General features: G+C 40.7%; 1 protein-coding gene across 2 annotated transcripts in view; it reads left to right on the forward strand.

The window, feature by feature from the left end:
- TRPC7 (transient receptor potential cation channel subfamily C member 7) overlaps positions 1–15,373 on the forward strand; it is a 66,242-nt gene that overhangs the window by 21,081 nt on the left and 29,788 nt on the right. For both annotated transcript variants that reach the window (XM_014883373.2, XM_088173686.1), the window contains exon 3: positions 14,893–15,057. In XM_014883373.2, coding sequence (XP_014738859.1) covers positions 14,893–15,057 — 165 coding nt within the window. The remainder of the gene's footprint in view (positions 1–14,892; positions 15,058–15,373) is intronic.

Below are 15,373 nucleotides of genomic sequence, written 5' to 3' on the forward strand. Positions count from 1 at the left end.
ATGGCACAGTGCCCAGTGATCCATGGCCTGAGAATCATCAGTCACAGAATCACAGAACATTCTCAGTTGCAAGGGACCTTTGTCAGAACCTCAAACCTTCTCAACGTGTGAATTCTCCTGTGCTACTTTGCTCACATATCCTTCTAAAAATTTGTATTATCCTTCTGATACCAAGGCCACAAGCTGGAGCTGCTGTGCTGCTCTGAACACTTCCATCCTGGCTTGCCTGGTTCCAGAGGGACATTCCCCCATTTCTTACCCTGTCTGCACGGGCAACTTTTCACAATGTTCACAATGCACTAACATTGACCCAAAGCACCCATGGGAGGTCGTGTACAGTTGATCTTTTCATGAATAAATATCTTCCTAAGCCCAGGAAAGCTGAGCATCCTTTCTGGATCACAACAACTTATTTCACACTGGTAATAACTGTTAAATTAAAAGCACGAGCATTTAGCAGTCTTGTGATGACTCTCAGGTCAGCACTTTTCAGCACATTCTTTTCAGCAGCTGGTGTGTATCTATGTGTAAAATGAGTATTTAGTGCTAACTCGAAAACAAGATAGTTCAATCTGTGGGAGACAGAGACACGCTCAGATAAATGGCTTTGGACTTTGGCAGTGACATGATAATAGACCAATACTGGTCACACTTGCTGAACGAAGGTTATGGTAACAAGTAATTAATTCCTTAAGAGTCAATGCATTTCAGGTGCAAGCTTTTTATTCAGTTGACAAATATTTAGGCTTATGTGTACAAATCTTGTGCTTTGAAATCCATTTTCATTTTAAGGAAATCCTAAAATAGAGAGGGGTCAGAGAGAGGGTGAAATATTATGCATATTTAATAAACCAATTCTTGGACAGATTCTGTAGGTTTCAAGTGACTTTTTCAAAGCTAAGGACTCCTCCTCACTAGACTTTGTCCAGTTCTGGGCTCCTCAGAATAAGAGAGATGTGCAGCTCCTGTAACAGGTCCAGCAGAGAACAAAGATAATTAGGAGACTGGAGCATCTTTCTTATGAGGAAAGGCTGAGGGAGCTGGGCCTGTCCATACCTGGGAAGAGACACCTGAGAGGAGATCTCATCAATGTCTGTCAGTGTCTGAGGGAATGTGTCAAGAGGATGGACCAGGCTCTGCTCAGTGCTCCAGGTAACAGGACACCAGGGAGAAACTGAAGTTCCACCTGGATATGAGGAAGAATTTCTCTGCTGTTCATGTGACCAAGCACTGGAACAGGTTGCCCAGTGTGGAGTCTCCCTCACTGGGGATATTCAAGAACTGTCTGAACATAATCCTGTGCCATGTGCTTTGGGATGACCCAGCTTGTGCAGTTTTATACAAAACAACTTAAGGGACTTCAGAACGGTCTGACAAAGAAAAAAGAAAAGAAGGTGTTAGTGGTTATGAGTTATTTTTTCATTAATGGTTATGAGTTATTTTTTCATTAAGTTCATATTCAGACTAAATATTTGCACTTGAATGGGAAATTTTAAGAAATATTTGATATATAAAAAAATCTATTTCTACCATTAGCTTCTTAATTCACATTTCCATATTAATACTCAGTGTCTACAATAGTCTTTCTTTAATGAAAAATTGCAGAGAACAATGAAATGCATTGAAAATTATTATTTAATATCCATTATTTTACTTTTACAGCTGCTGATGCAGTCTGTATTTCATCACATTTTTATTTCTAGAGTCTGGGAAAGATGTCAAGAACTCTTACCCTCAGACAGAAGAGCAATTGCATCTGCAGAGTTTCATCAGGCCTTTGCAAAATCCTCTAAAATCTTCCTTGTTCTTCCAAACTTCTTTGTTACTTCACTGTCCTCATACAGTGCAGTCACAGCTGTCTAACGAAAATCTTGTGTTCACATCAGGGCTGAATCCTTCTTACCTCCTCTGCTCAGTAAACATGCAACTGGTACCTACAGCAGATTTTTGTCCATGCCCTGTATGATCTGTTTCTGCATTTTTCCTTCTGTGCTTCCAATTAAAGGTCCCTGTTACCTTGTTCATTTTCAACTTCAAAAAAGTAATTCTCTGGTCAAGTGAAAGGACACAGTTTTATTGATCATAATCTTTTTTCCTAATTTACAAAGTTTGAGATGAATCTTATAAAGTCATTCAAGAAAGCATTAAAAATCCCAGGCTACACTTGTTGGTCTCTTTTTTCCTTTTCTTCTGCAAAGCATGCTACTAACACATATGAGAAAATGATGAGAAGCTTAAGACTCTAATTCAAGGACTTTCTAGAAAAGATATTTGAAGAATCAAGAAACTCTGCTTTTACATATAGAAGAAACTCAAAATTACAGTAGTTTACAAAGTTCTTTATAAAAATGCTGCATTGTTGTTATTATTCACAGTTTTTAAAGAACTAAATAATCACTCTATACCCCAGGACTTCTGGAAAAAAATTCACTCGAATGTCCTCTGCCCAAGTTTTCCAGAGGCATTTTTCCGTTTAGATCAGCTGTTTTAATGATTCCTTGAAAATTATTAAAATGGAAGCAATTTGTCAAGAGCAAAACAAACAATATTCAAAGACTTCAGCATTTACAGAGTCCGGGATTCTTTCCAAGAACTGAACTTTTAGCCCATGTAATGGGATTGTTGCAAATTCACCGTTGTCTCCCCCGGTTTATTTAGTGATGCTTTGCACTTGCACACTTCAGCCAATAAGTGATTTCTTTCTCTTCCAGCACTGCAGGGTCTGGGGCACAGGGAGGAGGAGGGTTGGGTGCAGGAAGAGCAGCCAAGCACTCTGATGATGCTGCAGCCAGACTGTTCAGGTGTTCACTTGGACACTGGAGCAGAGGCTGGGAACTCTCATGGTGAGAGCAAACTGGTGGAGTCCAGCAGCTGCTCATAGAAGTGGCAAAATAAAAAGCAGCATTCATGTGGAACAGGTTGTTTTGGTGGATTATAACCAAAAGTGGCTTGAGTTGCTAAGTTCAAGCTCTGATCCCAAGGACCATGAGCTCTGTGGCCCACGGATATCCTCAGCTGCTCCTCATGCAGGTTTGCAACATCTGAAAGCTTACTGTGAAAATTTTACATTAATTTTTTTTTCTTTTATTGAAACATTCAAATAAATTTGTTTTCACCCAGGTACTTGAAATGTAAGGGTAGCACACATTTTTTCTGTGTGTGAACTAATTTGTAATTAAGCCAGAATATGATTTCTACTTTTGAGAGGCAGAGGTACAGAGGTCGGAACTACCCTTGGACAGCCAACGGTGAGAAAATTAAAGTTTTGATGTCTCACAACAAAACCATTTTCCTGCTGTTTATCAGCTGCACAGATGCCTTCATATTTTATGTTCTCATTTTAGTCTGTACCAGTATGATCCTTTCTTGTCTCTCTTTAATGTTGGCAGGGGACTTGTGTCAACATTTACCTCTAGGTGTAAAGCTGTGGCTTCTCTGTAGGTGTAAAGCTATTGCTCCTCTGTGGGAGGTGACATTCATTTCCCTTCTTTCCCAATGGCAAAATTATCATTGCTCTATTCTTTTAATTGCAAATGTTGAGTGCCCATCTCTGTCTTCTCAGCAGCTCTGTTCATAACCATCACAAAGCCAGAGCATCTTTCTCTTTCACGAATTTTAATTGAATTAACAGTAAGACACACAAATTGGGTTGGAAAAAAAAAATAATTTTACAGAACACCAGATGTCTGTGTAAATCCTATTTAAGAGAGAGATGGAGCAGGAACTCTTTTCATAACTATATTATTAATAATTAACATACGGAGGATGCTCTGAACAGAATACTCATGGCTGCATTAGATTATAACTTTCACTGTGTTGGTCACACAACTCAGATACCTGAGGGCATGAGAAGTCCCAGCTCTCATTAACTGCTGCAACATCTTGAATGGGAGCTGGAGAAGGTTAGTCCCTGAATGGGCAAGAGAACCAGCCCTTCCTGTGCTGAAGAGACAGCTTTGCCCCCCAAAACATGCAGTAACAGGCACTGCCCCAAACAGAACTCCACTAGAACAGCCTTAGGAAGGTTACCGGGGACAGCTTGTGTTTTGCCCAGGAAGCACAGGAAAATAAAGTGGAGGACAGAGGGCAGGAAAAACTCAAAACTGACAAGATGTTGTGGGACTAAGAGAGCAAGGAGTGTATCTGTGCACATCCATGGTGGGTGAGATCTGTGCGCTCTCAATTTGCAGTTATCCTGCAGAACCCTGCAGAGGGACTGCTGCAGGGGAAAGTGGAGAGGGAACACCAGGGCCTGGCCCACAGCCTGCACACCAGCCTTAATACCAATGGGAAACTACATTTGGGTAACCCAAATGAAATTATTCACAACTCTAGTTTAGGAATTTCTCATAGGACAAACATTGATCTTTCAGTGCCCCAGTGCCTGTAACATGCACAAATACAGCTTGGAACAGGACAGGGTTATGGTTTGTCATCTGATGACAAGCCTCAAGGAGAAGAACTCCTCAATCAAAAGGGCTTTCAGAAAGTTGCATTTTTGTTTCTGCAATCCCTCATTATTTTTTTCCCCACTTTTTAGTTTCAGGAATATTTAACTGAGGTCTTGTGAAGTCATTGATGTCTTGGATGGTGGTAGTGGGAAGAAAAATATCTCTTGCTTCTGTCAGGGGAGAGCCAGTGAATACTGTAAAATGTAATTTAATATCAGTGGAAACACTGTGGTCATCCTGGACTCTAAATCTTATCCATGTAATTTTTCTTTTTATATTTTAATTGCATGTTGCAGATGTTTTGACAGAGATTGGAAAGGGAAGGAGTTACTTCCCTTCCCCACAGAATGCCTTTCTATATTGGAGTGTTTCATTAGCAAGGTTCCTTCCTCCCACTAAAATCTGTAACTCTGATTATTTCCTTTTCCCCAGATGTTTTAATTTCTTTTCTTTTCCTTGACGAATTTCATTTTGTTATTTCCTGCACATACATCCATCCTCTTAAGGTTTCAATGAATCATTTATCCATCCTGAATATTGTCTGCAATATTCCCAGTTTACTGTAATATGCAGACTTCATTATTTTCATTTGCAAATTGCCACAGGGTCTTAAATGTCCATCAAGATACAGACAAGTGAGCACAAGAACACATCAAAACCATTGCATGGATGTACATCACAGATGAAAGGACTTAAATTTACCTTAAAAATTAATAACACAATTGGTATGGAAAAGAGCAATTAATATGGCTTGCTACAAACCTTAGCTGACTCCGATTCTGACTTTGCCTAATTCCCCATAGGCAATAGACCTGTAAAGGTGCATTTGGGATGGAAAGTCAGATATGGATGAGTAGAACCCTTAAAATAAATATAAATAAATCCGTATTTCAAAGTTATTGAGGGTCTTTTCCCAAGTGATGCTCAAATGTGGATCTGCATGGATACAGAGTGAGGCTCTCCTGTGTGAGCTTCTTGTCACACACCTGTAGATGTCTGCATTAGGGCACTTTTTTGGGACTCTATACCTGATGGAGAGAGGAGTCTCATTCTATGAGTGAGTCTGTCTCCCCATCAGCCCCGCTGGGAATAAATCCATCTACACTAGAGGCATCTGAGCTCAGGCACCAGCCCAGTTTCTTCACCATATAGCCAAGGGAAAATAGTTCCTGGCTCTCCTGGGGAAGGAAGAGGCTTTGGTGTTTTAAATCTGTCCTTCTGTGCCTTCTGGGCTGTTTTTTTTAGATACCAAAGGGACATTGCTGTTTGGTAGTTTTTTATTGTGGCATGTTTTCATATGAATAATTCAATAATAAGGATTTTCAAGTGGTTTTGATTTTGCACAGATATGAAAATCCTGGAATGTTAAAGGCTGGGACTTGTAATTCAGTTTCTTGTTTCAGATAAATAATTCAGTGATAAGATTTATTCATATATGTAAAAAGAGGAGAAATCAGACAGTAACAATAAATCTCTTCAAAAAACATGCAGCCTACTAGAAGAAGAAATTGAAGGTTTCCAAAGAGCCAACCACCTTGTTCCCTACCTTAGAGAAGAATGCTGAGCCCAAAAACCCCCTATCTTTGTCTTAGAAAAGTCAAATTATAATGAAACTTAAGGCAAAACTAGGTTTCAACTGAACCAGTCAAAGAATTTGTGTAAACTCTATATTTACTAGTTACACACACCAAACATACCAAACCTGCCTTTTCATTTCATATGGTATAAAATTAACAGGAGAACAACAGAAGTCCCTTCTACTACTATTACTGATTTTGCCTTTCCAGTCAGCACTGAAGAACATTAGTGTCAATGGGCAAATTGCATTTGCAGTGGTCTTGGCAGTTTTATTTACCCCATTTTTCTATTAGACAGATTTGTTTTTATTGGGTTTTAAGTTGTGCCTGGGTTTTAAGTGGGTTTTAAGTTTCCACCCACATCACTCACCCTAACAGGATCATGCCCTTTAGAGAGCTGAGCCACACAGGGGGCTTGGGGCAATCACACCAGCACTGGGATGACCTTTACTGCCCTGGTTCTGTCCCATGTCACCTTTGCATAGTGAGATCTCAGTCCTGTTAATGCACTCACTGATTTAGCAGGGAGCAGATCTGCCCCCAAACACTCTTGGGTGAGCAGAATGAATCACAGGAAGGAGATGTGGCTGTAAACTGGAGCTATGTGAAGGTTTTAAGTCTTTAAAATTATAATTTTGTATTGGATAACTCAGGTCAACGAGCAAGTGGACTCAGATGTTGGATTTCAATAAAACTGGGGAATGTGTGAGTATCCTGGGTTTTGATGTGAGTATTTGCCCTCTGCCAAATGGCTCTAATAAGAAAGATATTTTGATTCAGAAGGAAATAATGTGAAAGGTTTTGTGAAAGGTGCAATTATTATTAAAACTGTACTAAATACTTGCGTGTTTATGCCCTAAAAGCAACTCAGAAACTGAAGCTGCACAATTAGTTGGGGTTTTTTCTTGATAATCCTGACTCATCTGGGCCTTGCTTACAAATACAAAACTTTTCCCTTTGCTATAGGTTTAAAAACGCTGAAGTTAGACTCCAGATAGCAGGTCTGAATATTCACCAGGCCTGTCACAAAGCTCATCTGGAGGATGAGCAAGAACCTCATGAATATTTGTGTGATGCCATTAGACAGTCAAATGAACCCCAGGGACAGAGGGAAAGCCGCAGCAATCCTCAGGGCAGGGACATTTCCTTGTGCTCTGGGTGTCTGTAGCAATATCTCAGAGGACCTTTTGTCACGTAGATTTTCCTTTCATGCCATGGTTAGATCCCATTGAAACAAGACTTGATCAATTGAATTTTCTTTCATCCATGAAAAATCTTTCTTTTGTATCTGGACAAAGGAATTTGGACCTGTTTTTACTCTCTGTTGTAAGATTAGTCTGGTGAAAAGTGTTTTTAAAACAGGGCCCGTGGCCATGGATAGACTGTAACTAAAATTAGAGTAGGTCTTTTTTTGTGAAGAGGTCCCCATTGTCACAGCACTGGGAATGGAACCTTACTTGTTATTTTTAATTCATTAGTAGTAGACCATGTACTTTTAAATTTCTTTCTTAAACTTTCTGCGGTTTTATTTGCCTCTCTTGCAGCCACAACAGCAGAGAGTGAACCAAGTTCCAGCCATATTTACCCTCTGATAATTTCAGCAGTCAGAATTTAATAGCACATGCATTTGCTAAGGACAAATCTTTCTTGCACTTCAGAGCATGAAATAAATAACATAATATAATATAGCATATCCCACCTGCTTCTGCTAAGGTCTCAGAATAGTTTCTACAAAACAAAGGGCTCTTTGTTCATTTGGAGGTTCCCAGAGCAGAGTACAACGTGGAGGTAAGGAAAGGCTTCTGCCTGTGCTGGTCTCTCCCTGCACTGTGTTTTCCAGCAAACTCCAGTAATTCCCACTGAGCTCTGTCATCTTCTGCTCTGCATCAAGTGAAACGACTCTGTAGTGGGTCTTTTACTGGATTAAAAAAAAATGTTTTGACACATTTTCCACTTTTTTCCTGTCCCCCAAAAAAGTATGTTCCAGTTCAAGAAAAGTATTTTCTTCAGTGTAAATGCAGACCCTTTATTTAGGCTTCAAGTCTTAAAATAAGCCTAAAATATCAAAGGAATCTTCAAAAGGGAAAAGTGTTATAAAAGCAAAGAAACTATGCTTTGTTTTAATACATTCATTGAATTTTTCCCCTGTCATTTGCATGTGGGCGTATGTTTACCTCTTAATTCATCTGATCCTCTTTGGTGAAATGGCACTGTAGAGCCATTTCACTGGCTGAAGAGCAGTAATATCCTGCTTTGACCTTTCCCTGAGTTTTTTCCACCCCTGCCAATGTTTGCTGATACTCCCACAGTCTTCAACGACCTTCTGAAAAAGGATGATTTCATTTCTCCTTTGGTGAAAGCTTTGCTGGGAGAAACACAGCACTGCCTATGCAGCAAGCCCAGATTTCCTTCCCTCCCTCCTTCCCTCTGGTTTTGCTCAAGCACAGAAAAGCTGCCAAGGAAGCCTCAATTCTCCTTGCAGACCAGCCCTGGCTTTGGTCCTGCTGGGAACATGAGCGTGGCAAGCTCAGCTCAGGCTGCTTGTCTGTGAGGTGTCAGGAAATCTTCATGATAATTCTGATTTAACTTTCCAGAGTACACAACAGGTGTGGTTCAGATCCCACCTGTTTTTTCCGATGTGTAGATCCCTGCAGGAGGACTGCTCCTCTGTTCCTGACAACACAGAGTCACAGAATAGTTTGGGTTGGAAAGGGACCTTAAAAGATCATCCAGGTCCAACCCTCCTGCCATGGGCAGGGCTGGCAAAAGCCATGTATGCAACTCATTTGCTGCCTCTTCTTTTTCACTTGTAATTCAGAGGCACGAGGTGACAATTGAAACCCTTTGGATGACTAATTTGAGTCAGCATTTTCCCTCAGATTTCTGGCATTTGAAGCACTGCACACCCAGCTCAGAGTTCCTGTCAGCAGGTGCTCAGCCTAAAATGTGTTAATAAATGTAGGTTTGCAGAAGCAAAGAGCCACATCAAAAGATAAATGCTTAATAATGAACCCAGAAAGGTTGTTCCAAGGACATGAATGCAGCTACATGATGGAAAGAGAAATTGCTCATCCCTGCCCCTGCCAGTGTCTCTTGACATCCTCAATGTTCTCCTGAAAGTCTATTTATGCAGCTCCTTTTTAGCTCGCACTCGGTGATTAAACACAGTGAAGTTTGCCATAAGGCTGAAAGGGAAGGCACAAGCTGAGAGGACATGACAGGAGCACCTCAGGACTTTATAGTCACAGGTTCATGTTGTTAGCTCTGATACACATGGTTTTATCTGCTTTCACTGCTTACTGATGAGTTTTGCCTTCCTACCACAGCCCCTGGCTATTCAGTGTAGGGTACATTAGCAAAGTGAGATGATCCTGTCTGAGTCGTTAATTCTTTTGCCTCAGTGGTAGATTTCTGTATTTTTAAGGGAAATAGAATTATTTCCGTAATAAAAGAGATACTGGTTTCTTTCTGTACGATTAATTCCAATCATCAAAGGCTGACCTCTGTCTCTTAGCTGTCTTGCTGTAAGTTTCCTTATTTCTGCTGACACCATTTTTCTGTCCAAGATAGACTCTCCTCTCCTCTCCTCTCCTCTCCTCTCCTCTCCTCTCCTCTCCTCTCCTCTCCTCTCCTCTCCTCTCCTCTCCTCTCCTCTCCTCTCCTCTCCTCTCCTCTCCTCTCCTCTCCTCTCCTCTCCTCTCCTCTCCTCTCCTCTCCTCTCCTCTCCTCTCCTCTCCTCTCCTCTCCTCTCCTCCAGGCTCTTTCTCTGTTCAATATAATACAAAATAAAAAATTAAAGTCTCTCTATTACAGTGTTTTTTATCAGAAGTAACTTTCTATATGTTTATAAAATATAAAGGTATTTTGTCATCTGTGGAGTGAAACTCCTGCTTTTATGAACAACTGTGCTAAGGAAAAACTCTCATTCTGTCGTAAGAGCTCAAAAGTGTTTCCCCACAATGCATATAACATGTTAAGCTACGAGAAAGAGCTTCTGCACATCAAATTAGATAGAAATGTGAAAAAGTGATCACTCAATGTGGTATCCACAATGGTCTCTGAAACACCCGCTTTATTCCTGTATGTAAAACTCTTCCTTTGGGTCCTTTCAATTCCCACTGCAGTCTTCGAGAAACTTTTTAACATATTCCAAATAAATATTCATGTCTCTCATTTAATCCCCTGCATCATAGGACAGGGGCTTTTGGAGGTGTCAATACTTTCCTGAGTCTTTCACTGCCTCTAAAAATACTGCTTTGTTGGCTTCATTATATGAGCTGATTGATGTGTGATTTTATTATGGGGTTTTTTAGCCTTTTTTAACTTAAAAAGCTGTGTGACTGATAGGCTGGAGGGAAGAAGAATTTCCTTCCTATATCAAGAGGTATGCATGGTACCAGGAAAAACCACTGCCATCTACTGGGATCCCAGGGCATGCAAAGCATGCATCCCAGCAAAGCTCCCATAATGGTTTCTGAATGCAGAAGCACTGGAAAATATTTTGCTTGGTCCTGATGCATTACCTTACTGACTCTGCCCAGGAGATAAAGCACTCAATGCTTTTAAGTGGCTGGTTTTGGAGCCAGGCAATCCCCTCCACTGCCAGTGCTTCCATTTCAATCAGAGATATCCTGCCCTTCTGCACAGCCCTGGTCACACCACTCCGTCTTGTCTGCAGCACAGGAGCATCCATGGTTTGTCCCTAAAAGCCTCCTTGCCTCATTTTCCAGCACTGAGGAAAGGGAAATAGCGTTTAATGGGAACATTGGAAAAGCACTGCAGCATTCAGTCCTCTGAAATTCAATATCACACACCACCATTTGTCATTATGCTTAGAAGCATCCTGCCTTGAAGCTTTTGTCTCAAACTCTGTTCTTCTCCATGCCTAAGTCACTAACCAAAACATTAGTGTAATCTTTAACTTGGTGCCAGTGCCCATTCCCAGGGAAGAGAGAAAGTTAAATGGCTCTGTAACATCTCTGAGGAGATCTGAGATTCTCAGTTTCTGAAATGTTGATAGAGGGCTGGCAGTGCCCAAGGGTCACTCTGGGTTTCATTAATGTCTGATACAGAAAACAATGAAAATTGTTCTGCTTGCTGTAAGCAAATAACAGATCAAAACTCATTCATATCTAATCCTCCTGATCCTTAACTTATTCTTCACTCATTTTTGTAATAATCAGAGTAAGATGATGTCCTGGGGTGACTTTATGATGCTGAATTGTATCCCCATTTGTCTGTTTAGTGCAGAAATAAGTTTTGTACCTTTAAAACTAAATCTGAGAGCAAAGTGGGGGAGAAGGAAAAGCAGTGGAATTTTTTCGCGGCTCTATTTAAAAACACAGAGATAAGAGCCTCAGCTCTCTCTCACAGACTGTGTTGTCTGCAGAAGGGACAGGGACCGAGAGAGAACTCTCTTTTCATATCAGTTAAGTTTTTTTCAGTTAGCTGAGGCCAGAAGTTTTTTTGGAACTGTTCAGCTTTTGTTTGGTCCGGGAACACCAGGACTATCGTCCGGGGTTCCCCCAAGCTGCGCTGCAGCCGGACCCGAGCCCAGAGAGACCCAGAGAAAACCGAGGACACAGCCCCGAAAAAGACTCTCTCTCTCTGATCCACAGAAGGACTTTCTGAATTTGCCATCTCTTCAGAACTATGAGAGGTTCCATTGTTTAATAGTGTTAATTTTTTCACGTTTGTGAGTACTTTGTTTTTTTCCCACTTTTCTCCAAGAACTCTTTCCCGAGCTGGGCGGGGGAGAGGCAGGGAAGGACCGCTTGAATTTCCTGTCTAGAGGGACCCCATTCAGAGGTGTCCTCCGAAATTTTCTCCGCAAATACTCTTTTGCTGCCCAATGTGGGACTTGAGAAAGTGGAGAAAACCTGCACTGATTGTATTTGGTTTCACTTACTCTGAACTGGGGTAAAGCAGTCAGTAACCATGTTGTTTGAATTCATAATGTCTCTCGGGGTGGAGGCTTTCATGCATCTCTGGCCCCTCGGCTTTTTTGAGGTTTTAATACCTTTCTGGTCCTTAGGCTTATTTTCTTGTCTGGAGATAGCTCCAGTATTGTCCCTAACACATAGCTTTTACAGCAGAGGGGCACGGATTGGGGTTTGTATTGTGCTGGGCTCAGTGGTAATGATTTATAGGGAGTTTACAAAGGTACTGGAGTTTGTTCCAGGTATGTATGGTTTATGGTTTCTTTGTCCTACTCTGCATCCCAGTTCCAATAGCATGTTTTGGGGGTTTATTAGTAATTGCATCCAGTTTATTAGAGGAGGAGCAGGGGATGAGGCTTTTCAACTTTCCTTTCCTTCTTCTCCTTTGAATCTGTTACATCACTTTTTGAGAATGTTCGGTTTCCCCTGAATGTTAAATAGACCGATTTCCTGGTATTTAATCTGGTAAGATTCTTCCATATGGTCTGCACCATGTCTAGAGTGAGGACTGGTATGTCCAGAGGAGCTGATGAAACCCCTGGTCTAAGAGTGGACCCAGTAGTGGAAAATCCTGAGTGCTGTGGGGAATGGAAGGACATGGGCCAAACACATGATAGATGAACACCATCTAGGCTCTATGGCACTCTGCCTGTCTTTATTGCCTTGTACAAAATAAATTGTTCCACTGAACTGGGTTTTATGGCAATTCCTTCTCAATTTTCCTATATTTGTATTTTCATTGTAGCTGTTTCCAGACAAAGTGAAAAAATGGACAGATTAAAATGTCTGATGAAGTCTCTGAAATGCCAACCAGAAATCTTTGACTGTCTCATTGCCAAAGACAACTGCATTTCTTTGTTTGAATTAATTCTCATAATGCAGTGAAAAATGAACAATTGCAACAGGAGGAGGAAGTCTGAATATTACTTGGGCCCTTCATCTCAGAAGTCTGCACATTCACCAGTGTCATTTCCCTTTCCATGAGTCACTACTAGTGTTGTTGAATTTAAACAATAAAATAAAAAATTTGAAAATAAAATTTGCAGAAGGGATCAATTCTCTATTGAGCTTCCTTCCACTTCATTTTTCTGTCCATTTGCCAGGTAGATAACAAGCCCAAGCAGCATTAGGACAAACATAAACATCAGGCATTAGGAAATGCCTCCTTGTAATACTGCTGTCACCACCTCAACCTTAAACTTTAAATGCTCAGGACTAGGACTCATTATTTATAATTATCTTTTTTGAAAGCTTTTATTTTTGTGAAAGCAGCTTTAAAAAAAGAATATTAAAATGTTAATATTTCCAGGAAAAAAAATTAAAGACAAAGGATGTTAAAAGTACTCATCAATTTTCGTTGTTCTGATTGATTTATTCAGTAGAAGGGGTAAAGTCTCATTTTCTTTTATTTTGTTCTTCTTGAGAATTGTAGACCCCAAAGCCTAATTTATCTCAAAAGCATATTTTAAACAGCTGCTAATGTGCTATTAATGAAGGAAAAGTGTTACTCCAGAGTAGTCCTAATTATTGTGCAACTGTATTTCCTCCGGAACAGTAACAGTTTTGTTATGCAAACATCTTAAAAAGAGTCCATTAAGTTCCCAAATCGATACCCGATCACCGTTCACAGACAGTGAAGATGAAAGCACAGCTAGAATTTTCTCTGCTTTTCAGTCCCAAAAAAGCTACAGATGACAGCTGAAATCCTCCAGCTGGGTGACACTTAAAGGGCTGATCCAGGGCAAGGGGCGGTTGCCAGGCTTGGTCCTGTCCCTATCCCTGTGACAGCCAAGCCCTCAGCAGCCTCTGCTTTCCTCCTCTCTTTTTTCTTAACCCCTTTCATCCTCCCCTTCACCTCCAGAAAATTCTACTCTTTGAAAGAGTAGAGCATTTTGCATTTCCCTCCTAGGAACATTTATTCAGCCACTGAATTAATAAATGAAACCCTCGCTTCTACTAATACAATTAGCTGCATCAGCAACATATATATTTTTCATTTTTTCTTTTGTTATTTTGCATTTTAATTATCCTTCTCTGTGATTAAAGATAGCCCCATTCTAAATTCAATCACCTCCAAGAACAATATGAACTAAAGAAGTTTAATCTTTTATTATAAAACTGTTAGGTGAGATCTGGTGGTGCAGTAATTCTGCCATTAAGAAATTGCCGTTAAGAAATTGCCCTTTTCACTTTTCTGCAGCTCACCTTTTATTTTACCTTTTGTTTTGTTTTGTTTTTTTTTACTTCTGAACAGTAAACTGAAGAGGACTTTCAGTTATAGGGTATAAAACAGGTACTTTCTGTACCAGAGCACCACAGTTTTTCCTTCTGCTTTTGAATTTGTCTTTTTGTCCTATCAGTAAAGAATGAGCTGTCATATTTTGAAAGGTACGCTGAGATAAAGCATTTAAAGTAGCAAAATACCAGCCAGACTTCATAATTTGCGGGAGAGCCTTGCAGAATGGCTCCCTTTTGATCTTTACAAAGTAAATAGAGCAATATAATATTAGTGCTGTGTTAAGCTGCTGTGTCAATGGCCTCTGTCCTTAGCAAAGTCATCACGGTGTTTTCCAGCTTGGCTTCCAAGCACTTCTGTGTCTTTTCTGAATCTCAGGATACACTGCCTTACCCCAAGAAGTAACTTGCTCAGAGACATTTTGTCAGTGCTGACCACTGATGGATTTTGGGGTTTGGCTCAGATTCTTCTTTTTAATCATATCATAATAGCTTTTCTCTAGGGAAGACAAGGAGCAGACGAAATGCACATTCTGCCAGTACCTGGGGGTCCCATGTGCCTGGTTCACAGTTTTCTGTTTGTCTGTTGAACAACAAAGACATGACCTGTCATGTTCCATCGGCAAGTTCATGAAATCTCATCCTCTTCAGACAATGCTACTGATATCTCTCTTTTTGGTTTTCTTACAGTTTGTTGCTCACCCCAACTGCCAGCAGCAATTGCTCACCATGTGGTATGAAAACCTCTCAGGCTTACGGCAGCAATCCATAGCTGTGAAGTTCTTGGCTGTCTTTGGGGTGTCCATCGGGCTGCCCTTCCTTGCCATAGCCTACTGGATCGCTCCCTGCAGCAAGGTACAAACTCCTGATGGTGTGTAGGGTTTACAGGCATTTTTACCCAGGACCTGGAATGAAACCCCAGGTTTTTCCATAAAGCTGTTGGGAAGTGATTCATGGTATCCTCCAAGATTGCCCCGGGTTCCATTTGGGCCCTCCAAAAATGAAACTGTCATGGTTTGAGATTCATCTTTACAAGGAAAAGAGTGGGTGATGGGCAAAGAGGGTGAGGGAGTGGGTGGCATGAACAAAAAAGGAAAAAGAAATGTATAGATAAGATAACAGCATAGGAGTGGAGTGAAGAAAAAAACAGAAGAGCCACCAAAACTGGAAA

Source organism: Sturnus vulgaris, chromosome 15, assembly GCF_052056855.1.
Source record: "Sturnus vulgaris isolate bStuVul1 chromosome 15, bStuVul1.hap1, whole genome shotgun sequence".
Taxonomy (NCBI): Eukaryota; Metazoa; Chordata; class Aves; order Passeriformes; family Sturnidae; genus Sturnus; species Sturnus vulgaris.